At 55.5% G+C, this 23,018-nt stretch overlaps 1 protein-coding gene across 7 annotated transcripts; it reads right to left on the reverse strand.

The window, feature by feature from the left end:
• Nucleotides 1–1,263: 1,263 nt before the first annotated feature.
• On the reverse strand, nucleotides 1,264–22,998 carry LOC103559241 (angiotensin-converting enzyme). Of its 7 annotated transcripts, XM_070561702.1 has the most exons (26): nucleotides 22,526–22,998; nucleotides 21,739–21,906; nucleotides 21,032–21,125; nucleotides 20,202–20,345; nucleotides 19,546–19,737; nucleotides 18,871–18,968; nucleotides 18,299–18,471; nucleotides 17,744–17,967; nucleotides 17,254–17,398; nucleotides 16,853–16,951; nucleotides 16,441–16,563; nucleotides 15,865–16,076; nucleotides 15,069–15,205; nucleotides 13,829–13,987; nucleotides 13,463–13,550; nucleotides 11,223–11,366; nucleotides 10,882–11,073; nucleotides 8,817–8,914; nucleotides 8,443–8,615; nucleotides 6,281–6,504; nucleotides 5,825–5,969; nucleotides 5,392–5,490; nucleotides 3,330–3,452; nucleotides 2,782–2,969; nucleotides 2,344–2,606; nucleotides 1,264–2,131 (listed from the first exon to the last, which is right to left on the reverse strand). In XM_070561702.1, the coding sequence occupies exons 1-25, from the start codon at nucleotides 22,793–22,795 to the stop codon at nucleotides 2,377–2,379; spliced, it is 3,942 nt and encodes a 1,313-aa protein (XP_070417803.1). In that variant the 5' UTR covers nucleotides 22,796–22,998; the 3' UTR covers nucleotides 1,264–2,131; nucleotides 2,344–2,376. The 7 variants fall into 7 exon arrangements, with proteins under 7 accessions (XP_070417803.1, XP_070417804.1, XP_070417806.1 ...); XM_070561703.1 differs by lacking the exon at nucleotides 5,392–5,490 and having other exon boundaries at nucleotides 1,264–2,606; nucleotides 22,526–22,965; XM_070561705.1 differs by lacking the exon at nucleotides 17,744–17,967 and having other exon boundaries at nucleotides 1,264–2,606; nucleotides 22,526–22,857.
• Between the last annotated feature and the right edge of the window lie 20 nt (nucleotides 22,999–23,018).

Below are 23,018 nucleotides of genomic sequence, written 5' to 3' on the forward strand. Positions count from 1 at the left end.
ATAGTAAGTGCAGAGGTGGGGTGTGACTCAGGCCTAATCCAAAGCCACTGAATTCACTCATGTTTGAGGGGGTGGGCTGGGGTGGAGGGTGGGCAGTTGGAGGAACGGTTGTGTTTAGGAGGAGGTGGAGACAGCAGAGAAGCTGTCCAGCAACCATAACCACCTTTGGCCCACATAGGTAAGAGCTGGTCAGCCAGGAGCCGATGCCTGGCAGGTACAGCTTGGGGAAGGGCTCAGACCTTGGGGCACTGGTACAAAATGCTGGAATGGCCCCTCTTCCCACTGTCACCACCTCCTCTCCCTCTGCTATCTTCCAGGTAGACCAGGCCACTCCCTGCTCAGCCAATGAGGCAGAAACAGGAGTCTGAACAATTTTAATATTTCCAAAGGCCTACTGGATAAGGCTGGTCAGGCTGACCACAGTGTGAAGTTTCTTCACCCTCATTCTGCAGCTCTGACCTCTGGGTGTTGAATGCTGGTGCCCTCATGCTGCCCGTAAGCTCTGACCGGCAGCATGAACCTTTCCAGTTCACAAGGCTAGGAAAGAGCATGATGTGACAATGACCTTTGTCTGGCAGACAGAGAGCTTTCAAAACATCAGGCTGCGGAGGGAGTAAGTAAAAAAGTCTTTGGTGGTAGAAGGCTTGGAACTATGTAGACAATATGTTTATAAATTCCATTGTCCTAAGTAATTGTAAACTTCCACCCTCTTGCATATCTCAAATACCTCAACTCCACATCCTGCCCCATGGAACAGGCCCGTACATCCAAGTCTACGTGCAACACACGTACACGCAGACGTACACACAGACACACGCATGCATACACACACACACACAGATACAGACAGACACAAATACACAGACATACAGATGGACAGACACTGGCACATGCACACATACATAGAGACACAGACACACATAGCAGCTGGAGATTAGGGGGGCAAAAACTGTGGACTAAAGGATATTGGGGGACACAGATTGGGGGCTGGGCCTGCCTGGGGTGAAGGTACCAGCAAGGCCGGAAAGAGGCTCAGGGTCCTGACAGAGGGGGCCAGGCTGGCAGTGGAAGCCTCTGGCCCTGGAAAACTGACTGACTCCTGTTTGGCCAGATTCTAGGTTTGGCATTTAAATATCTGGAAAATAGATCTAGTCATATTAACTGGAAAAAGGATACACCTCTGTAAATACAGTGTGATCCCATTTAAAATAAGAGCAGAGAAAAAAAAGACTGGAAAGATAGATACCAGAATGTCAACAGTGCTTATCTCTTGTTGTTGATATAAAGGACTTTTATTTTATTTATAGTTTTTTACAAATTTTCTACAAGAAACATGTAGATAAAAGTTATAAAAATGTCCCTCAAAATGATACTCCCTCGAACCTATATTGGCCTTCCGAGGGAAGACTCAGGGTGAGGGCATGTGCTGAGGGACGGGCGGGGTGGCCTCTGGCAGTTAATTCCTGCATGGGCACTGGCTACTGTCATGCTCCAGCATTTAGGGCCCTTCTTCAGCTAGGGCGAAGGGACCTGGCCCTGGGCCCCATGGGCAATATTCAAGTGCCTCTGTCCACTTTCACAAGTGGACGCAGAGCTGGTGAGGCAGGAGCCCAGGTGACCATGGGGTGGGTTCTGCACTCTCAGTGAGTCAGGCACTTGCAAGGTGCTCTTGTGCAGGGAACCAGAGGACAGCCAGGAGCCTTCCATCTGGGGGACCCGACCATTTATGGGAACAGATGGGGCAGGGTGCCAGCATGGGGCAGGGCTCCCAAAGCACATGGAAATGCAAGACCGGAAGCCCAGAAGGTCAGCTCCCACTTTGCTTCCCAGAATCCTCCTGGGTTGGTGCCCAGGCAGGGCAGGGGTTGCCAGCCGTGGCAGGACACTGGCGGGCTGCCTGGCCTAGAGGGAAGACAGGAGCAGGCGGTCGGTGGTGCTGGGGCCAGAGCTCTGGGGCATTTTCCCAGGTTCTTCTTGAAGGAGGATAAAGATGCCCAGTAAAGTGACCCACTTGACTGCCAGGAGGTGGGAGAGTGTTCCTGTCCCTGTCCCTGGCTTCTCCGTGAGGGACACAGACTCAGATGGGGAGGACAGGACCTTTAATTGTATTCACAGAGAGACTGGGTGGGGGCTCCATAGTAGGTGGCCTGGTGCCCAGGGACTGGTGAGCAGGAGCTGCCATGGCTCATGGTCTGGAGGATGGACTCGCAGCACAGGACTGGAGGTGGAGTGGGGAGGAGGGGCGGGGCAGGAGGAGGAGGCAGGAGGGCTGGGAGTGAGCTGAGAGGAGCACCGGGTTCTCGGCCCACCCCATGCCCCCATCCCAGTCTCTCGGTGGTGGACATTTCCCGGCAGGCCTGGCCCAGCCCGGTCATCTCAGGAGCGTCTCAGCTCCACCTCGGAGCAGAACTGGGGCCCACGGTGAGGCTGGCGGAGGCTGTACTGGCGGATGCTGAAGAGCCGCTGGGTGAGACCCAAGGTGGCCACCAGCAGGGCGACGCCCAGGAAGAGCAGCATCCACTGGCCCACACGGGCCTGCTGCTCCTCCAGGTTCAAGCCCAGGAAGTTGACACGGCCGGTGCCCAGGAAGGAGGCTTCCGAGCGAGCTGGGCAGGGGAAGCAAGGAGAGCAGGGTGGTGGGCAGGGCGGTGGGCAGGGCTGGGGGTCATTTAGACCAGCTTCCCTCTCCTTGCTCTGAGGTCAGACTTGAACATGCCTGAACTGGGGAGGGAGTGGGCTCTGGGGACCAGCCTGGGGCTGAGGTGGGATGGGTGATGGTACCAGAGTTTGGTGTCCAGTTGTACTGTGGCCATCCCAGCTTCTCCCCGTGCCGCCCGTTCTCAGTGAGGAGCCAGTCCAGCAGCGGCTTGAAGTAGTTCATCATGGCTGAGGCTGACATGTTGGGCTGGCCCGTGATTAGCTTCATGGCTTCGGGCCATGGCTTACTGAAGCCCAGCTTCATGGCGTCCCTGGGGGAGCACCAGAGAAGGGAAACCAAGTCAGAAGGACAGGCGAGGAAGCTTACTGTCTCTGCTGCCCCAACCTAATACCCACCCTCCACACCCCGTCTCCCAGCCTGAACTTCCCTTTGGGATTGGAAGGGTCTGGGGGTGGGGGTAGGGGTGGGGGAGGGATGACCCAGGTCCAGAGGGCTCTAGTTCCCCACTGGAGATGGCACATCAAGGTGCAGCATAAGCTCCACCTGGGAGTTCCCAGCCTAAGCGCCCAAATGGCAGGTGTTCCCAGAAGAGACCCATTGGGCTCCTCAAGGCTAAGGGGAGTAGGTCAGAGCGTGGAAAACGGTCAAAGGAAGGCCAGAGAAGACTCACGCCAGGCGCTTCCCTGCCTCCTTGGACTGGTAGATGTCACACTTGTGTAGGGGGCCCTTGTGGCCAGCTGCCTGACACAGTGCCTCGTGGAATTGGAACTGGATGACAAAGCTGACAAAGTACCTGCAGTGGTGGGAAGGTGTGGCATGAGAGTGGGGTGGTTGGAGGGCCCGTACCAATGAGCCCCAGCCACCCCTCAACTCCTACCACAGTCAGGAGGTCAAGGTGAGCCCCCCTTGGCCCTCAGAGTCATCAAGGTCCCTTCCACGCCTCCCACTTGCGAGGCTGCCTCCACATCTTGGAAGGGCCTGCTCTGAGGAGCTCTGGGGGTCACTCGTGGGTGAGGAGGGTCAGGGCAGAGCCCTTCAAAGATTTGGCAGGCTGCTTTGGAGGCAGTGAGGTCTCTGTCCCTGGGGTATATGCAAGTAGAGGCCCAAAAAGTCACATGTATGTGGCAGGGTGATCTGGGCAAGGAAGCCAGCCCAAACGATCTCCTTCATCCCAAAGCAGCAGGAGTTCTCTGGTAGAAATCTGGCGGTCAAGCCCAAAGCAACCTCTCCAAGTCTGGAAAATTTTGAATGTCCCAAACCAGCAGCACAGGCGTCCCACTTTGAATGTTGGGCACAAGCCAAGTGCCACTGACTTTCCTGGCTTTTCCTAAAAGTGCTTTGCCAAGGCTGCTGGTCAGAATTTGGAATGTGTCTCCTTTGCCCACCTTCCTGGGGAATTATCTATGCTAAGCTTGGAAGCTAACCATCACATGGGCCTGGCTTCTGTGTGAAAGTGAGTGTCAGCTTGGAAGCCCAGAAACCAGTCGAGAAGGCAGGTGGAGGCCCTTCCTACAGGTCATCTTGGCGCACTGTCCAATCAGGTCTGTTCCAAGGTGCCTTTGAGTCTCCTTGGTCCCCTGCCCACTACTGCTTTCTGGAGCATCTGAGCAGGCTTTCTCTCTCTTCCTGGACTCTAGGGGACAGAGTTCACCCACCTCACACTTATTGATTAGATTTTGACCAGGTGCTGACATTGTGCCAGGTGCCTGGGTGGAAAGGTGGCCACGGTGGGCATGAGCCCTCCCTCACTGAGCTTCCAGGGACCACACGAGACAAGGGCTAGAGGTGGCCACCGAGCTCTTGGAGCAGCCCTCACTGCCCTCTGTGCCTTCGTCACAGAGGGCCTGGGCTATTTGTAGCCTGGGAGCAATGGGAACCCCACCCTGAGGTCTCCCCCGACCCATACCTCCTAGGAGGGCTCCAGATCCTACAGTTACCCTTCCTAGCCCTCAGCAAGTGCTCTCCTGCAGCACACAGAAGGAAAGGGACTGGGCTGGGTACATTCATGCTATGGCTGCATGACTCACAGCATCAGTGTGTTTACACATTCCATTTAAGAGAGTAATTTAGTAATGGTGGGTTATGGCCACCATTTCCCAAGCACACTGTGTACGCTAACTACGCTAAGAAGTTAACTCTTGCAACAATCCTGTGAAATGGGATTTCACAGGTGAGGAAACTGAGGCTCACAGACACTGAAGAATTTGCTCAAGGAAACAAAGTAGTGGAGATCAGATTTGAGCCCAGTTCTCTGTGACCTCATGCCCCTGACAACACAGCCTCCCTGTCCAACTGGGTCTCTAATCCTAGTTTTGATGTATAGAAGGTCTTCCAGGTACAACTCAAATTATAGCACAGGCAATATGTTCAATATGTAGTACAGGAATCACAACATTGTTTAAAAAACAAAACCAAACCAAACAGTGCTCAGGTCATGACCTAGCCATGGACATGGTTAATGTTAACAAACCATTAGCCTTGTAACCATTGGCCAATTATAGTGGAGTTTTTGTTTTCAATTGTCTGGAGGGTGGAGGCTCTTGTCATGTCAAAAGAGTGAAGCAATGGTCAGCCTTGGTTGCAGGCAACTGGCCCAGGCACAGTGCGCCATGCAGCTGGGCCCTGCAGGTCGCCCTGACGGGGAGCTCCCGACAGGACAGCGATGGCAGTTTGAACACTAAGTAGCAGGCACTGCCCCTCATGGTGCATCCTCCTCCCTTTCCCGTTGTTACCTGATATAAGGCACACTTGAAGGAATGTGGAATTTGGCCCCTGGGTCAAAGTCACCTTGAGACCTGGCTACTGGAGGGCAGAGGCCCTGGTACTTCAGCCTGTCAAGGGGGAAGATACATTGGAGGGAGGGTTTGGGGAGAATCAAGCCAAGAAGAGTTGGTGTTTTTGACTTGAAGGATGGTCCCTGCATCTGGGGCTACACTGGGTACTCCAGATCCCTGCGTGCTGTGCCTCTGTGCACAGTCACCCCCTACATACTCTGTCACTTACATGCACACACATTAAGACCCATGTGCATGTACACACACACACATTTAGATGTCATATACACAGACACACCTACCACGTGCACAAAGACACAGGCACCTGCACACTCACACAGACACCCACAGAGACTCCCCCACCCACACCCCCACAGGGGCATTCTAGAACCTGAGGCTCCACCATTCCTGGTTGTAATTCTCCTTAGTAATGCTTTTGTCAAACACTCTCCAGCGCCACTGGTCAACAAGGTAGCTGAACGGGATAAAGGCAATCTTGTCGAGTGCCATCTTCATCAGAAAGTTGATATCTTGCTCTGTCAAGGGAAAGGAGCCCAGTTGTCAGATCTACGCCTGCCTCCTGCCATGTCCTAGCAGCTTGGCCATGATGGGTGTGTGAAGGGTGGGGAAGGGAGGAGTGGGCTCAACCCCTTTGGGTCCTGTGACCTGCCTCTCAGGATGGTCTGTGGGTTCCATCCTCCCAGCTCACCCTGCTGGTGGCCCCATTATTCACCATTGCTCTGTACCAGCCTCTGCCGGTCACCATTAAGACCCCTCTCCCCATCTCCCAAGATCACTGCCCCTTCTTGATCCCTCCACCCAGCAGGATTTCCCGTTCTTCTCTCACCGTAGCCACCACCCTCGCTACTCAGCAGGTTGATGTTGTATAGGTGCTTGGGGGTAGACACTGAGAGTGCCAGCACGTCCCCAATGGCCTCATGAAAGCCAGGGTTGGCACCCTCCCGGAAGGTCACAGGCAAGTCCTTGTACTGCATGAAATACTGTATGTGGCCTATTTCGTGGTGAGCCACCACCAGGTCCTCCATATTCACAGCAGTGCACTGCTTGATCCTGGGAACATGGGGGTAGGGAGAGGGTGTTGAAGAGGGCAGTGAGCAGCCCTGGGCAAAGGGAACTGCTGTCCTTACTGCATAAAGAGCAGACCCCCATCACTGCTATATGCAGGGAACACAGCATTATGGGAAGAAACCCAAAAGGAGAAATGGAATGAGCCTGAGAAAGAGGGAATCTGGGGGTTGGAAGCCCCTAAAGTATGGTCATTCAGGCCATTCTTCTGCCTCCAACTTCCCTAAATAACTCCAGCCCACACTGCCATGTTGCTTTCTGACTGCAAAGTACTTGCTCTCGAGGCATTGGGATACTCACTTTTGGTCAGCGCAGGACTTTCTAGGACGTGAGTCCTATGGTTTCTTGTGTACACATTTTGTTTCTCCCCAAACTTAGGCCTCCTGAAGGAAACAACTGAGCTATTCTGCATCCAATGTGCCCACCACCAGCATGCATATTCACTGCAGGATTTCTTAGGGTCAGGACTGAAATGACATCTGCAGAGCTGTCCAAGCCAGAGGGTCTACCTCCCTCTCCATATTTCTTCATTCTCTTTTGTGAGCCAGTGAAATTCTCCCTTGGATCTAAACAGAGCCCTTTAGTTCAGTTGACCCCATTTTTCTGTCATTCTATTAGGAGGGGGAAGAGCGGCCCAGCATCCTGGTTACAATGAGATTGGGGTCTGTTCACCTTCTCCTATGACTCCACATACAAAGGAGGATGCCCACAAGAGCTCTCACCCCTGGATTCTGTCAATGCCCAGCCCTACAGCTGCAGTCAGTCCCATGCCTTTGAAGGAAGGGCCCAAGGCCAGGTGATCCAGTGAACCCTGTCTGGTTTGTTCCAGGCTTTCTGTGTCTACTCTTCTCAAAAAAGACATTTCCTCAGCTGTGGCAGATCATCTTTGCCACTTCTCCCAAGAGCTGGGGTGTCCTTTCCCTTCTCTTGAATCTAGCTTGGCCTCGTGACCTGCTTCAGCCAATAAAATGTGGCAGAAGTGACTCTGTGCCAGTTTTAGACTTAGCCTTTAAGAGACTGGCTGCTTCTGCTTTCACCAGGGGGGATGCCAACTTCCAGGTAAGAAATCTGACTGCTTGACTGCCATACTGTGAGGAAGCCCAAGCTAGCTTGGAGAAAGAGATGTCCTACCAACCCCCAGCTGCTCCAGCCATCCCAGCCCAGGGAGCCAACATGTGAGTGAAGAAGTCAACTTGAACATTCCCGCCCCAGCATGCCACATGGAGAAAAACTGAAGAACCCAACCAGTTGCCAGAACCAAGGCCCCGGATGGATGGCCCCATTGAGCCGTTTCAGCCATCTCCAGCCAGGAGAGCTACCCCAGCTCAGGTCTCCAACATGCAGAGCAGGAACAAGCCTTTTCCACTGTAATTCCTGAATTCCTGACCCCTACACTCATGAGCATAATCAATGGTTGTTCTATACCATTAAGTTTGGGGCTGGTTTGTCATGCAGCAATAGATAACTGACACAGTCCTCCAATGAAGACAGCTTCTGAGCCTCTGTTACTGGTGAGGGTGGATCTGTGTGAAGCACCCCCCGCCACATGCTCATATGCCTCCCTATGTCAAGGCACATGCACGTGGGGAGAGGACCAGCTGTATGCAGGAGGCACCCTGGAGTGAGGGAAGGCTGGGCAGCTCATACCCAGGACTGGGACCTTGGGCGCTGACCAACTGACCAAGCTGGCAGAGCTGGTCAGCACTCGAGGAAACCCTCACCTAGTGGATGGAGTTCCCCTGCGAGAATCCAATGGGCAAGCTGAGACCAGGCCCAACATTCTTGATCTTCCATCCCAAGCTCTGGCCCCTGCACCTGTTTCTGCTCACTCTGGCTGAGGGGATGGCAGTGGAGCCTCTACTTGGCTCATCTCCTTGTCCACTGGGCTCAGGATAAGACCCCCTAGCTGTAGTCTGGACACACCTGAAGTCTTTGCCATTGTAGAAGTCCCAGGCAGAGGCATGGCATACCACCTCCCGTCCATCAGTTGGCTTCTCTAGCATGGACTTGTTCCAGAACTCAGGGGGCACAGGCAGCAGTCCCAGGGAGGTGAAGAAATTGTCCGCTTCCTCAAACATCCTTCTGGGTGTCCAGCCCTGCAAGTAGAGGGAGGTCTGCCAAAACTGAGGACAATGGGGACAGATTGTGCGGCACAGCTGGGGAGAGTACTGGGAGAGGGCCAAGCTAGAAGGGACTCCTGAATCAGAGGGCCCTCTGCCACCAGGGCGGGGGCCTCTCCTCCCCTGTGCCCTGGGGCCGCTCTGGAGGAGCAGGAGTTCAAGGAGGCTGGTACGGACCTGCTTTATCATGGCTTCTGTGGCATCCATCTTGGGGGCTGAAGGGAAAGGCACCACCAAGTCATAGATGTTGGACCAGGTCTGCGCCCACATGTTCCCTGGAGGTGTGTAGAAGAGACAGATGTTACTACTTAGGCTCAGCACCACAACACAGGGTGAGGGAACCAGATCCCAGTCTTGCTAATCACAATGGCGTCTTTTGAGCACCTACTATTTGCAAATTGTGCTGGGCATTTGACATACACTGTCATCAGTCTGCACATCCAGCCCACAAGGTCATTACTGTCCTGACTCACAGGTGAGAACTTTGCTGGCCATCAGGGAGTCAAGGTGGTCCTCACTGTCCATGAGCATTGAAGACTGAAATGACTCGCATCTGTGTAAGCCTCAGGTCCCTGGAACATCTATGCACACATGGCCACAACTTATTGAGAATTAAGTAACCCACCTGGGGGCCCACGGCTCCTAAGCAAGGAGGCTGTTGTTTGAATGCAGGCAGGCAGGCTGCACTCCTGACCAGCTACCACTGTGTCCCCTCCACATCCCTGAGAGTGGTTTATGTGGTCACCTGGCAAGAACTACCGTCCTTCAGGAGAGGTTGATGCTTCTCCATTTAGGGTAAGAGAAGAGAGCCCAGTTCCCCAGGAGTGGAGAAAAAGAAGATATTCTGAGTGAGTGGAAAAGTCTAGAAATAGATTTGGAGTAGAGAGTCTTTTATAGCCAAAGGAGATTAAGCTTGAGCTGACATCAGGTGCAGTCTAAAGTAGAAACCAGTGAGAGTTAAGAATGAATGAGCAAGGGGCTGGCCCCGTGGCCGAGTGGTTAAGTTCGCGCGCTCTGCTGCAGGCGGCCCAGTGTTTCGTTGGTTCGAATCCTGGGCGCGGACATGGCACTGCTCATCAAACCACGCTGAGGCAGCGTCCCACATACCACAACTAGAAGGACCCACAACAAGAATATACAACTATGTACCGGAGGGGCTTTGGGGAGAAAAAGGAAAAAAATAAAATCTTAAAAAAAAAAAAAAAAAAAAAAAAGAATGAATGAGCAAGAAAGCATGAGTGAGCCAGTGCCTGGCCACACCCATCGCCAGCAGCTGAGTTCTAAGGCCTAGCTCTGGCCCAGCTCCAGGGCCACCTGGGCACATTGCTTCCCCTCCTGGGGTCTGTGTTTCTCAGTCATCAAGCTGATGCCACTCTGATGTTCTTTAGTCTCACCAGAGAGGGAGCAAGGATGGTTCGTCAATTGGGCTGCAAAGACCCTCCAGGCTGTGTGAGAACTAGACCCAAATCTGCACCAGCTTCTGGGGTCTCCCTAGTGATTTGTAAATGCTCTGTGGCCCCATCTGGGCTCTCGGCTCACAGTGACAAGCCCCCCAGGAATATGTTCCCAATGGCCTGACAGGGACAGAGACCTGGTAGCCTCTACTTTGCTCCAGCCCCTACATCCCTTATTGTCTTCCACTGCCCACTCCATGTATTCAAGGCACCGGAGTTCACAATTTCTGCAAAGCGAGGGTCCAAAAGGTGAGATGCACCTACACTCTCAGGACTATTCTCTGTTCTCCTAACTCCCATAGCCTGAACATTCTGTCTGCCATTCCCTGCTTCCCTGCCACTACTTTTTCCATCTGTCAGAACCTCTCATCTTTCAAGGCTCTGATTACATGCCACCTCTTGGGGAGGCCTCACCTCCTATGCACAGCCCCTTCCTCACGCTCCTATACCATGCTGCCTTGAGCTGTGATGAATGATGTGGTCTCCCTGTGACAAGATTATGAACTTCCCCCACATTGCCCCAGCCATGATGACTTGCACAATGTGGATCTGTAGCAAAAGAGGCACCAGATGCAAACAGGAGGCTCATCTCCCAGCATCCATCCCCCACCCCACTCCAGCTTTGGCAACATTCTCTCCAGGCTCAAGTCTTCTCAGCATTCCAGCTGGAAGTGCCATCCGCAGAGCCTTCCCAGCCTGTTCTCCACCCTCTGGCTAGCCCTGGCCCCATCCTCCTCATATTGGGGTCTGCCTTCATCCCTTCCTCAAGGCCCAGCACTTGTCCTCACCCAGGAGATGAGCTGGAATGGGGCCCTCCAGGTTGACGTGTTGTGGCCCGTAGTGGCGGTGCAGGGCCCGGCGCACGTAGGCGTGCAGGTTCAGGTAGAGCGGCTGCAGCTCCTGGTAGAGCTGCTCCAGGTCTTGCTCCAGGGACGGCATCTCGTACATAGATCTCCACGAGTCCCCTGCGTCTACATAGCCTGCAGAGGGGGACACAGCAGGCTCTCTGAACACCCTCTGCCTCCTTCAGGGACCTCCCTCTCACCAGGCTTAGGGTCTCTAAGGACCTCTCTGAGGGCCCCAGTGGGGCTAGGACCACAGAGCCAGTGATGCCAGCCGAGGGACTCACCATTGAGCCGGGCAGCCTTGTTGAAGAGCTCCACGTATTTTGGAAAAAAAGGGAGGATGGACCTCCCCACATTGTCTCGCCAGCCCTGCCATGCCCACAACAGTTCTTCATATTTCCGGGATGTGGCCATCAGATTCGTCAGATCTGGGGGGCAGAGGTTGAATGGCTTAAGCCGCCAGCCCTTGGCTCACCTCCCACCTCCTTCAGAGATGGAATAAAACTGGTGAGATCACGTAAAAGGGACAGTACAGGTAGCAAGTCTGCTGAAATAGGAGAAAGGGTGGGACCCTTTCTACAGGGGCGCCCGGAGGCCAGGTGGGGGCTCAGCACTGCACGCACGTGACCTCAGGCGATCATGGGATTTTAACAGCCCTGTGAGGGATGTGATTGTTTCCCTGTGAGCAGTTTGGTGACATGGCTGGGTCCCCCACGAAGTGGCTGAACTGGATCACAAACCAAAGGCCAGACCCCAAAGCTGCTGCTCCCTACTCATTCCCTCCTCGCCCCGTCCCTGGGAGAAAGGGCCTGAAGTGCAAAAGATCTGAGTTCCTGTTCTAGTCTCCCACTGACACCAAAATCACCTTGCAAGTCATGGACTTCTCTTTCCCTGTCTATAAAATGGGAAAATGCCACCCTCACAGTGGGGTGAAGATTGAACAGGAGCATGAAGCGCCTGAGCGGGGAGTGTGCCTTGTTTATCTCTGTGTTCCCACAGGGCCCAGGGCATCTTTCACAACCTGCAACCGAACCGACTGAATAAAACAATAGCTGTGAAAACCAAGTACAGAGAACCATCCACGCATTGCCAGGGAGCCAGCAAGCCCGGGTCTGCGTCCTGTAGGAGCCACTGCCTACGTGAGTGGCCTCCTCGATTATGGACTGTATGGAGCTGACATCCACCTCACAGAGCTGGGATAAGGATGATGTGAGCTCGTGTTTTGATTCTGAAGCTCCACACAGACCAATGGTGGCGTTCCTTCCTGTCTGGCCCCGGCCTGAGAAGGAAGACTGTTGATGGCTTTGGGCCCTGCACACCTCAGTGACCTGTGCTCACTCTCCTTATTTCGGAACATGCCACGTAATATCTACTTTTCATAGAGAAAGTACATTCAAATTAATTTTGTTTAGAAAACAATGTAGTTTGAGAATTTCGTATCTGTCCTTTGCTGATGTGAGTGTTCTGTTTTTCTGGGTGCTTCTTATTTTCACTAATGGAAGTGACCTGATGGCCCAGCCCTGGATTAAGGGACTGACTGAGGGGCGCTGAAAGCCACACTCCCTTTAATGCTCTTAATCCATTAACACACATACGCACACACATGCATGTGCACACCACTTGCACACAGGCACACACATGCAGAGACACACACATACACAAGCAAATGCCCCCCCAACACTTTGCGTGCCTACCCACATCCACAACCCGTAGGCCAAACCCTGTCCCAGGAAAACTTTCTCTCTCCTGTTTATTTTCCATTTCCCTTCTATTTGTCATTGTCCTAATGTGGGAGTTGGGCCCAGGGCCAGGAAGAGACTGTTTCTGGATAGAGATCCCTCAGGGAGAATGTTTATGCCTCTGGCTCTCCAAGCCTGGGAAGGGCAGGTCAGGAGGGAGGAGGGGCTGTATCTGTGTGCAGGGACTTGAGTGTTGAGGGTGAGCTCTCTCAAAGGGGAGAAGGTAAGAAGGCCCAGCCAGTGGGGAGAGAGAGGACAAGCAGGAGCCAGTCCCTCCTTCCAGCAGGAAGTGGTGGTGGAGGGAGTGAAGCTGAATGGCATGGATGTGGCTTCTGTAGGCTGTGGCTTCAATTTATGGTGGGGTATGAAGGGGCCAGAGAAGGTGGGAAAGACAGGATTGGAGGGAGCATGGAAGGGAGGTGCCTAGAGTTACTAGCTTTATTTGGGACTCCAAGCCCTTGAAAGACAAATCTGAGAGACAAATTTGAGATACCTGCTGCTCTGCAGGGTATGGCACAGGGAGGAAAAGAGAAGGGGAGAGCCTAGAGGCCACGGAGAGGGAGCAGATGGGCGGGTCCAAAGGAGGGGCAGTGGATTAGGGCAGCGACGAAGCAGGGGCTGCTTCTAAGTGGTGGCAGAGAAGCCCCACCGGTGGAAAACAGGGAAGTGAGTTTCCTGGGCATGCCGACCGAACGAGTGAAGACCGCCTGACCCCCCTTGCATGGGCCAGCCCCCCTGACGCTGGGCAACCCCAGCCCCTCCTCTCATTGCCCTCGTGCGCTCACCAGGCTCTAGCTGTAGACAAGTGCCATTGGCGAGGCACACAGAGGCCACGCTGTAAGTAGTTTCCATGTCCAGCAGGATCTTGTTGTACTGCAGGAGGAAGAAGAGAGGCAGCAGGCTGCACCCCTTTGCCACCTGCTACCCAGGCACCATTGCAGAGCAGGGCTGTGGATTTGGGGGAGCATGTTCCCAAAGCTGCTGCCTTCTCAGTAATTCTGGAGGTGTATATCAGCATGGCAGATGTCATGACTTGACAAATCGAGGAAGAGGAAGCAGCATGAAGGCCGGACCCTATACGGGGCTCACTCGAGCTACAACCTGGTCCTGATTTTGGATCCTCCACTCCCTGTTCCCCTCAAACCACACACCTCCTGCAGCTCCTTGACAGGCAGCGCTGCCCGCTCTAGGTCCTGAATCTTCTTTATCATCCGCTTCATGGTGGTATTCTGGAAGTTGGTCACATCAAACTGCCTGGCCCAGGTGCCATACTTGACAGTGTGGTTTGCCATCTGTATGTTCTGCTGCAGCTGAAGGCACAGGGGAAACCATGTCATGAGGCCCAGGAGCTTTGGAGAGGCCTCTGAGGAGGAGGTGCCATGGGGAGCTGAGGGGACTAGGGGTGGTGGTGCAGGGGGCAGATTTATCAAGTTGCCGTCTTTGCCTGTAAAGACCCTGTTCAACCTGAAATGTCTGTAATGTTCTGAATGCAGTACAGGGCCCTCAACAGATGCCCACAGCAGAGTAAGTCATATCCTGGCAGGGACAGAGAGCAGGAAGCCCATCCCGTATCTTAAAGGCTGTTAGGGTGGAGGCATCTTGGTATTAGCTCTGTGCCTCTTTGAGCCTCATGGTCCACTCTGTAAATGAGAGTAAGACCACCAGTTTTGCAAGGCTGTTGAGGAATAAATGAGGCAACAGATGTAAAGGGCCAAGGAACAGGGGCCAGCACACAGTGCTCTTTAAGAAATGTTAGTTCTCTGTGGCTCCTCTTGATATAATCTGCACTCACAGGTGGGGAATGGGGTTGAAGGGGAAGTATACTCTCGCTATGGTGGCAAATGGGGGCTTTCAACCTTTTCAAAACCAACTTTAGCATCCCCTTTTTTTTTTTTTTGAGGAAGACTGGCCCTGAGCTAACATCTGTGCCGATCTTCCTCTACTTTATACGTGGGACGCCTACCACAGCATGGTGTGCCAAGCGGTGCTATGTCTGCACCTGGGATCCGAACCAGTGAACTCTGGGCCGCTGAAGCGGAACGTGCACACTCAACCGCTGCACCCTTGAGCCGGCCCCTGCATCACTTATTTATGTACCATTTATTCCGTTATTAACAATAGATTGATTATTAATGAAAGACAACTTGTTCAGGCATTGAGTATATGCCCACTCAAATCTGAAATAGATATTGTTTTAAGTATTCCATTTGGATTTTTCACAAATTCCGACAGCCTCCCCCCACGGAGGTAACCCCAAGGGAAGGAGGGAAAGAGGGGGGCAGCCTGCTCTGCCTCGGGTTTTGGAGGACTGGTTGCTGGGCGGAGCACGTGTGTGAGCTGGGTGTGTGCTTGTGCATGTGCACGGGTGTGGAGTACAGAGAGGGCCCCTACCAGGATCTTGCTGGCCTCTGTGGTGATGTTAACGTTGTAGTTCCAGTTGGCCTCGGCATATTCGTTCCACACCACTTGGGATCTCCGGTCATATTCCTCCACAAACTTGCTGGCCTCAGCCTCATCACTCACCAGCTCTGTGGGACAGAGAGGAGGGAAACAGACAGGTCCCCCTTGCCCCCTCCTGTGGTTTGGCCCAAATCCCACTGCCACCCCTGCCTCCCCACCCCCTTATGGCCCTGCCGTGCCCCTGCTGGTCCCACTTGGGCTCTGGGTTGTCTGGCGACTGGCTGTTCCCTGGCTGGTGGTTGTCTGATGGGTTGTTGTCTGGCTGCTGATTGTTGCCTGGCTGGTTGTTCCCTGGTTGATCGTCACCTGGCTGGTGGCCTCCTGGCTGGGGACCAGTAGTGGGTACCCACAGCAAAGCATGAGGAAGAGGAGGCTGGGCAGTCCTGGAGCAGCCCGACCTTGGCCCATGGCCGCAGGAGAGCAGAGCCCTGCAGCCACCACACCCTGGCCAATAAAAGAGGAGCCTGCAGTGTGACCTCATAAAGCAGTGTGGCCAGACAGCCTGTGCCTGGGGCCCTCAGATCTGGGCATACCCTCTCTAGGACGCTGGGGAAAAGACATTCCCGTCTCTCCCCCAGGGCCCTGCTGATGAGCTCAGAGGGCTGCCTGGCCCTCCAGGGCAGGGTACCAGGGCCCAGCTGGGAGGAGCTGATGGGGAACCTGGGTCCAGAGCCCAGAATTGAGAACTCGCCTTAGTGCCCCAACCCACCCTCCCTCAGGGCTTTACCAATGCTCTCTGGGTAATTGTCGGGCATCGGTGGGTACCACTGATACTCTGGCCAGCCTAGGACCTCGTCATTCTGCTGGTTCTGCTCCTGTAGCCACTGGCTGACCGGCTGGAAGTAGTTGAGCAGTGGCTGAGCGTCCAGGGCATCTGAGCCAATCATATCCTTCAGCACCTCTTGCCAGGGCCGTGAGGAGCCTGCCTGCAGCAACTCCCTGTCAGGCAGAGTGGTCACTGTGGGCACAGGAGTCTCAGGCTGGAGTTCACTACTGGCCCCCCGGCCCACTTGCCCTACCTCCAGCCATTTCTTCCCCCCACTGGATGCAAGAGCAGCAGCATTAAGACTCTGGGGCCTAGGATCCCTGTGAAGGGGCCAGGGGACATTTGTCTTGCCCCATGACAGCCAGAAGTCCCATTCCATAAATATTTGATGAGAGAAAGAAAGGACGGGAGGGAAGAAAATCACTCTCCCCCATCTGGCCCCATGTGCTCCCACTGGAGCAGCCAGGTGTCTTCCAGACATGGCCTTCTCCAGCCTTTCCCCTCACCCTCCACTTGCCCTCCCTTCCCCCCACACACCGGAGCTTGGCCCCCGCCTGGGTGGACTGGTAGATGTCACACTGGTGCAGTGGGCCCTGGTGGCCTGCCTCCTTGCACAGGGCTTGATGGAACTGGAACTGCAGGATAAAACTCACAAAGTACCTGCAGGCACAGAGCAGACATTAGAGGGGATAGTGGGGGTCCCTTGCCCAGGCACCATGCAGCTTCCCATGGGACAGAAGCCCAACCAGGGGCTGCCTCGGCAGAGAAGGGAGAACCAAGCCCGGCTCAGGAGAGAGCCCGCTGGAATTCCAGGCCCTGGGTGGGTGGGGGGTGGGGCATCGAGAAGAGTATGGAGACAAGCCCTGGGAATGGGAGGACCACAATCAGAGTAGGGTGCAGGGGACTAAAGGTGTGACAGAACTGAGGGGCAGGAAGGAAGCAATAGTACCTGATGTACGGTGTCACATTTGGGACATGAAACTTTGCTCCAGCATCAAAGTGGGTTTCGTTTCGGAGAACTGGAGGACAGATCCCCTGATATTTGGTTCTAGAAGAGGATGGTTAAATTGTCTTAGGACCTAAGGGTTGCACACAGGCTGATTTAGCTTTTGCAGAAAAAGCTGCTAAGCAGGCATTCCCACCCAGCCATCCCTTTTCCATGCTGGTGAATTGGGGAAGACTTCCTGGAGGAGGGAGTTTTAGGCAAGAAAGAAGAATGTGATGGGTAAAAGGATGGAGGCATTATTAAAGAGGAGGGGACTGGGACTGATTGAGGCAGGAGGCTCCTGGTTGCCCAGGAGGGTGGGAGGGTCATTGGGGTTAGGTCCTTCCTGATCCCTCTTTGCTCACCGAAGATACCACCAGTCAAAGTTGTAGCGGGAAGGGGGGGTACGCCCACTAAAGACCCCCCAACGCCATTGGTCCACCAAGTAGCCAAACGGCAGGAAGGCAATTTTTTCCAGTGCCATCTTTAACAAGTAATTGATGTCGCTTTCTGTCAGGAGACGAGATGAGAAGAGAGGTCAGAAGGAGAAGGGAGTCCAGCTAGGATAGGGTGGGCCTGGGGAGGATCCAGCAGGAGGTGAGGCTGGGCAGATGCAGAGAAGGGTAGGCTGGCCTTCGAGACCATGGGGCCCTGGTTGGAACAGGGCCCTTGGGCAGTGCTGAGTTGGGACTCAGGGTGGGCTGTTGGGCTCCGGGTGGGTCCCCAAGTCTGCCTGACCTGGGGCAGTGAGGCAGAAACAAGAAAGGCAGATTGGAGTAGAGGTAAGTGGAGTCCTGCTGTGGGATCGAGTGGGGTTTGGGTGGTACTGGGCTGGGTCCTCTCCACATCCCATACCCGTGTCATTGGTGACACGGTCCAGCAAGCCAATTTTGTACAGATGTGTAGGGGTGGAGACAGACAGTGCTAGCACATCTCCGATGGCCTCGTGGAAGCCAGGATTGGCGCCTTGGCGCAGGGAGACGGGCTGGTCCTTGTACTGCAAGTAGTACTGCACGTGGCCCATCTCGTGGTGCACCGTGGACAGCTGCTCTAGAGTGACCCGTGTGCACTGCTTGATCCTGGGGTGGGTAGAGGGTGAGGGTGAGAGTAAAGGACAGGCAGGCCAGGGACCAGAGCATGGGGAGGCTGGTGCCTGAGGGAAAGGGGCAAGGAGCTGGAAGAAACATATAAATCCTTTACCCTGCCCCAGCCCACACTCAGGCTCCATTCCCCGGGTGGAGTTGACTACCTGTCAAAGTTCCCGAGGGAAGGCAACCTAATGGCAGGCCTGGCATAGACCCAGCCCCCCAGCCAGTGTCGGGGCTGGGGTAGAGGTAGGCCTGGGAACTGGCCTCTCTGGCTGCCCACTCTTCCCAGAGCCTCAGAACCCTCCTCCTCCCGTGTCTAGACCTGAAGTCTTTTCTGTTGTAGAAGTCCCAGGCAGAAGCGTGGCAAACCACTTCACGCCCGTCGCTTGGTTTCTCCAGCATAGACTCTGCCCAAAACTCAGGAGGCATGGGCAAGAGCCCCAGGGAAGTGAAGAATTCCTCGGCCACCCAGAACATGTGCGTAGCATTCCAGCCCTGGTGGTGGGGTGCGAGTACAGGTCAGGGGCCAGTTGCTGGGAGCTCACTGTGGCTGCCCTGGGGGCAGGTTTGGGGTCCCCCACCCAGGTTAGCTCCCTGCCTGTGAAGGGCATCTCTGCTCTGTGGCCTCCCTTCCCAGAGGTAGGGCCCCTACTGACCACAGAAGTTGACTGCTGCTCACATCCCACCAGGGGGTCCTAAAGGGAGGGGTTGACACCTCACCAAGGACTCAGACCCCAGCTCACTGCTTGTACATGCACTCCAGGCTGCTGCTCTATAGAATGGGAGGGGCCGAGATCCCTACCCGACTCATCTCCCTTACGTGACTTCTTCCCACCCGTCTCCCGTGCCTGACTCCCTCCTGTTGCTCCCACCTTGGCCTGATCCTGAGCTTACCTTCTGCACCATAGCACTGGTAACGTCGAGATTGGGCTTGTCAGGGAAAGGCACCACCATGTCGTAGATGTTGTCCCAGCTCTGAGCCCACATGTCCCCTAGACAGAGGAGGGGAGCCAGACAGCTTGGCTCCCTGCCCAGCCAGCACCTGGTTCCCCATGCCTGTCACTGAACAGCACCTTTGGCCCCAAGGCACTCTAGGGCAGCAGCCTGCTGGGCTGGCTGATACCAGGAATCTCACACATCAGTCCCATCCACACCCTTGAGTGCTCTGTGTTCCCGAGGGCTGGCAGAGGCCAGTGTGAGCCCAAGGGCTCCTTTCGGATGGTGCTGGGGTCCCTGCCTCTCAACCCTGAGGCTGGGTGACAGGGCTTGCTTCCTGGGGGCATAAGAGAGGATTATTACTCCTCCTCCAATGTGTCCTTCAGCGTGACTTCTAGCTCCGCCTTTTACTAGTTCTTTGCTCTCTGTCAAGTCAATTCCACTCCCTAAGCCTTAGGGTACCCATCTGAAGAATAGGAACAATGACGATGAGATGGATCGCCTGTTTTATGGTGGTGGTGGATGAGCTACATGGGCTCATGTGTGTGGAAGCGAACAGTGCAGGGCTCTGAAATGTGCGACATGGTGAGGACAATCCCTGGGAAACATGCAGAGGCAAGGCCAGGTCCTTACCCAGCAAGTGAGCAGGGATGGGTCCCCTGAGGTTGATGTATCTGTCCCCGTACCGGCGGTGCAGTGCGCGGCGGACGTAGGCATGCAGGTTGAGGTAGAGGGGCTCTAATTGATGGTAGAGGTGCTCCAGATCCTCCATGAAGGTGGGCGACTCATACCAGGAGCGCCAGTAGGCCCCTGTGTCTGAGAAGCCTAGCAGGGGGTGGTGTTGGGGTGCAGCTCAGGCCCAAGGCGCTGGCACCTCCACCTCCCGGCTGCTACTTTGCCATTCTCCTGGCTCGGCGTGTGTGGATATGCCAGCTAGCTGGAAAGGATGGCTTGGGGGTTGTCACTCTACAGTTTTCTAACTAAGGGTTGCTCCATCTCCAGCTAAATAGATCCTGGAGAGCACGAGAGGCAAAGATGAGTGCTAGGGCTGGGAGGAGTGCCACGAGGGGCAGTATGAGGGCAAGACAGTAGCCTGGTGGAAGGCAGATGGGCTCAAGCCCAGTTCCACCATCCACTACTGTGCGACGTTGGGCCAGTGTATGAGATCATCATAACAGCTGCCCTGTCAGCCTCAGGGGTTGGGGCTCAGGGGAGACAGTGGATGGGAGAGCATCTTGGTAGCTGGTGAGGGCGGCACCCAGACAAGGGAAGGAGCAGGGCATGCTCACCATCCAGCTTGTAGGCCTCATTGCTGAGGGCAGTGAAGTCCTGGTACAGGGGTTTCAGCGGGATGCCCACAGTGTTGTGCCAGCCTTCCCAGGCATAGAGCAGCAAGGCATAGCTTCGAGAGACAGCCAGGATGTTGGTGAGCTCTGAGACACGGGTGAGCAAGGTCAGTTAGGAGACTTCTCTGTTGAAGTTATAACAGCCTTCACCAGAGCTCCCACACTGGTCCTCACCATCTCCACCTGCTTCTTCAACATCATGATACCCCCAAAGTCAAGGGCAACCTTTAAGCTGGGTAGGATGGGCTGGGAGAGCTATATAAAGCCAGCACCCAGGCAGGGTCCTTGTCCCCAGGAGACTGATGATCTAAGGTGGTCGACACAAGACATCCAGAGACCAAAACCCAGACTGACCCTTCATGGCTCATTGGATGGAGTGCCTGACCTCAAGGCTGCCTGGTAAATGGGGCTTGGGATGTGGGGGGAGAGGAAGAAAGTATAAGGGAAGCCACGAGGGGTCTAAGGCCTGTGGAGGCCTCTTGGGGAGAATGAGGACCCATGAAACAGAAGACTAAGCAGCCAGGAGAAAGGCTAGTGGTGAGGGGAGAGGCCAAAGCACACATGGGGCTGAGGCTAGGGGCTGGAGATTCTGGAAATCAGTTTGCTAGAAGAAGCAGGGCCGTGGGGGCATCTGATAGTCCAGCCCCAGTGGGAGGTCAGTGCTTTGCCACTGCCTCCACAGTCCCTCCTGATAAACATGTCATCCTCCTGGGTGCAGCAACACGATGGGGAAGGGTAGGAAGCCCTAGCAGACAGTAGCGACAGGGCAGTACCTGGGTCCAGGGACCAGCAGGTGGCAGTCTTGTTGGGGTAGCAGACCTTGGCAGTGGAGTAGATCCTGTTCATGTTGCTTAGCAGAGAGTTGTACTGGGGAGTTACAGTCGAGAAAATGTTAGCGATGAACCCCCAGAGGGAATCTGGCCACCCTCCTCTTTTTGCTGAGCGGAAAATGAGGCCAGGAGAGAGGATGTGGCTTGGACAAGGCCACTCAGTGGCACTCAGAGCACTTCTGATCACTAATGCACTGATTCCACTCTGATGGAGGCAGCCAGTGGAGATGGAAACAAGTGTCCTGAGAGTCAGGGATGAGGGTTCAAGTCTGAGCCCAGCCACCACCTGGCAGTGAGGGTAAATCCCTCTTATTCCCTGGCCTTGATGGCTTCTCAGTCCTTCTCAATTTTTCTAAGGAAGCCCACAAACAAAACTGGCCTATGGAGAAATTTTGAAAACCCCTGTTTCATCTTTTACCGTTTACTTGAATTTTCTTTGTACTCCGTAATACTTGCTTTAATATAAAGTAACATCCCACCCCATCTCCAAGCAAAATCAATGCTCAGGAAGCCATTCTATGCCTGCCCAACAGTCAGGACCCCTACAGATCCCAGGGTCCCTCCCTGGCAGGCTCCACCGTCATCACAGTGGGGTACTAGGAGGCACCCCGGCCACTTCTGCCTCCACCCCTCAGGTCTACCGGGCCCACCTGCTGCCGCTTCTTCAGGGGCAGGTTGGCAGGGCCCAGGATGCGCACACCACTGATGACCCTCCGCAATATCGGGTCGGTGAAGTTCTGCCAGATTGGGTCGTACAGCTCCTTGCACTTCTGGCCCCAGACCTCGGCAAACTCCTGGTTGAGCAAGGCTGCGTCCTCCTGTGGGCACCAGGAGGGCAGGGGAGGGTGTGTAGGGGGGGTCACGACGCTGGGGGAGAGGAGAAAGGCCAAGGGCTCCTGGAAACTGGGGATTGTGGGAGAATTGCTCCCTCCTCCTGGGAACTGGGGGTCAGGAACTGGGGGAATCTGTCTCAGGGGGCGGTGGAGCAGAAACTGCAGCCAGAAGAGACAGGGGGAGGAGAGAGTGGAAAGATAGTGATGAATGGTGACCGGAACAGTGAGAGAGGGGTAGGTAGCGGCCAGAGAGGACGAGGGCCCAGAGCAGACCGGGCACCCTCAGCGAAGACTGCCGCTGACCTAGCCCGATGTCATCCCTGGGCGCTGCCACCTGGGGGCACTCGGTGTCAGAGGAGCCAGCCTCATCCCTTCGGTTCCTATATTGGGCACAGACCATGAGCCCAGCACCGTGCTAAGGCACCTACTGCCGGTCTGATGGGGCGGGATGGGGGGAGTCCCGTTGGCTCCACCGGGTCCCCACGGCTCAGGGGCCCGGGGCGTGCGGCCAGCGGTGACTACCCGCCCCCCAGCACCCGGCCACGGGCCTGTGATTGGGCGCCCGGGCCCCGCCCCCGCCCCTGCCCCGGGCCCGCGCGCCCACCTGGCGCCGCGCGTTCTCCTGGGTGATGTTGGTGACGTACGCCCAGCTGGCGGCCGAGCTCTGGAACAGCACCTGCTCGGCGCTCGAGTTGAAGCTCTGCGCGAAGAGCTGCGCCCCGGCCTCGTCCGCGGTAAAGTTTCCGGGCTGCAGCGCGGGGTCGAGTGCCAGGGTGGGCGGCGGCGGTGGCAGCAGCAGCGGCAGCAGCAGCAGCAGCGGCGGCAGCGGTGGCGGCGGTGGCTCCGGCCCCCGGCGGCCCGACGCGGCCCCCATGGCGCGGTGCGCGGCGCGCGGTGCTGCCCCTTCTCCCGCGCCGCGTCCGCCCTGCGGATTATAAAACCCGGCGGCCGCCGCCGCCTTCCGACACACCCCCACCTCCCCGCCCCGCCGCGCTTCCTTCTCGGCTGCAAAGTCCCCCGGCAGCGCGGGCCTAACGGAGCGGGGCGGGGACCGACGCTTCCCGGCCCGCCCGGGGAGGAGCTGAGGTGTCCCCCTG

The sequence above is a fragment of the Equus przewalskii genome, chromosome 10, assembly GCF_037783145.1.
Source record: "Equus przewalskii isolate Varuska chromosome 10, EquPr2, whole genome shotgun sequence".
NCBI classification, from domain to species: Eukaryota; Metazoa; Chordata; class Mammalia; order Perissodactyla; family Equidae; genus Equus; species Equus przewalskii.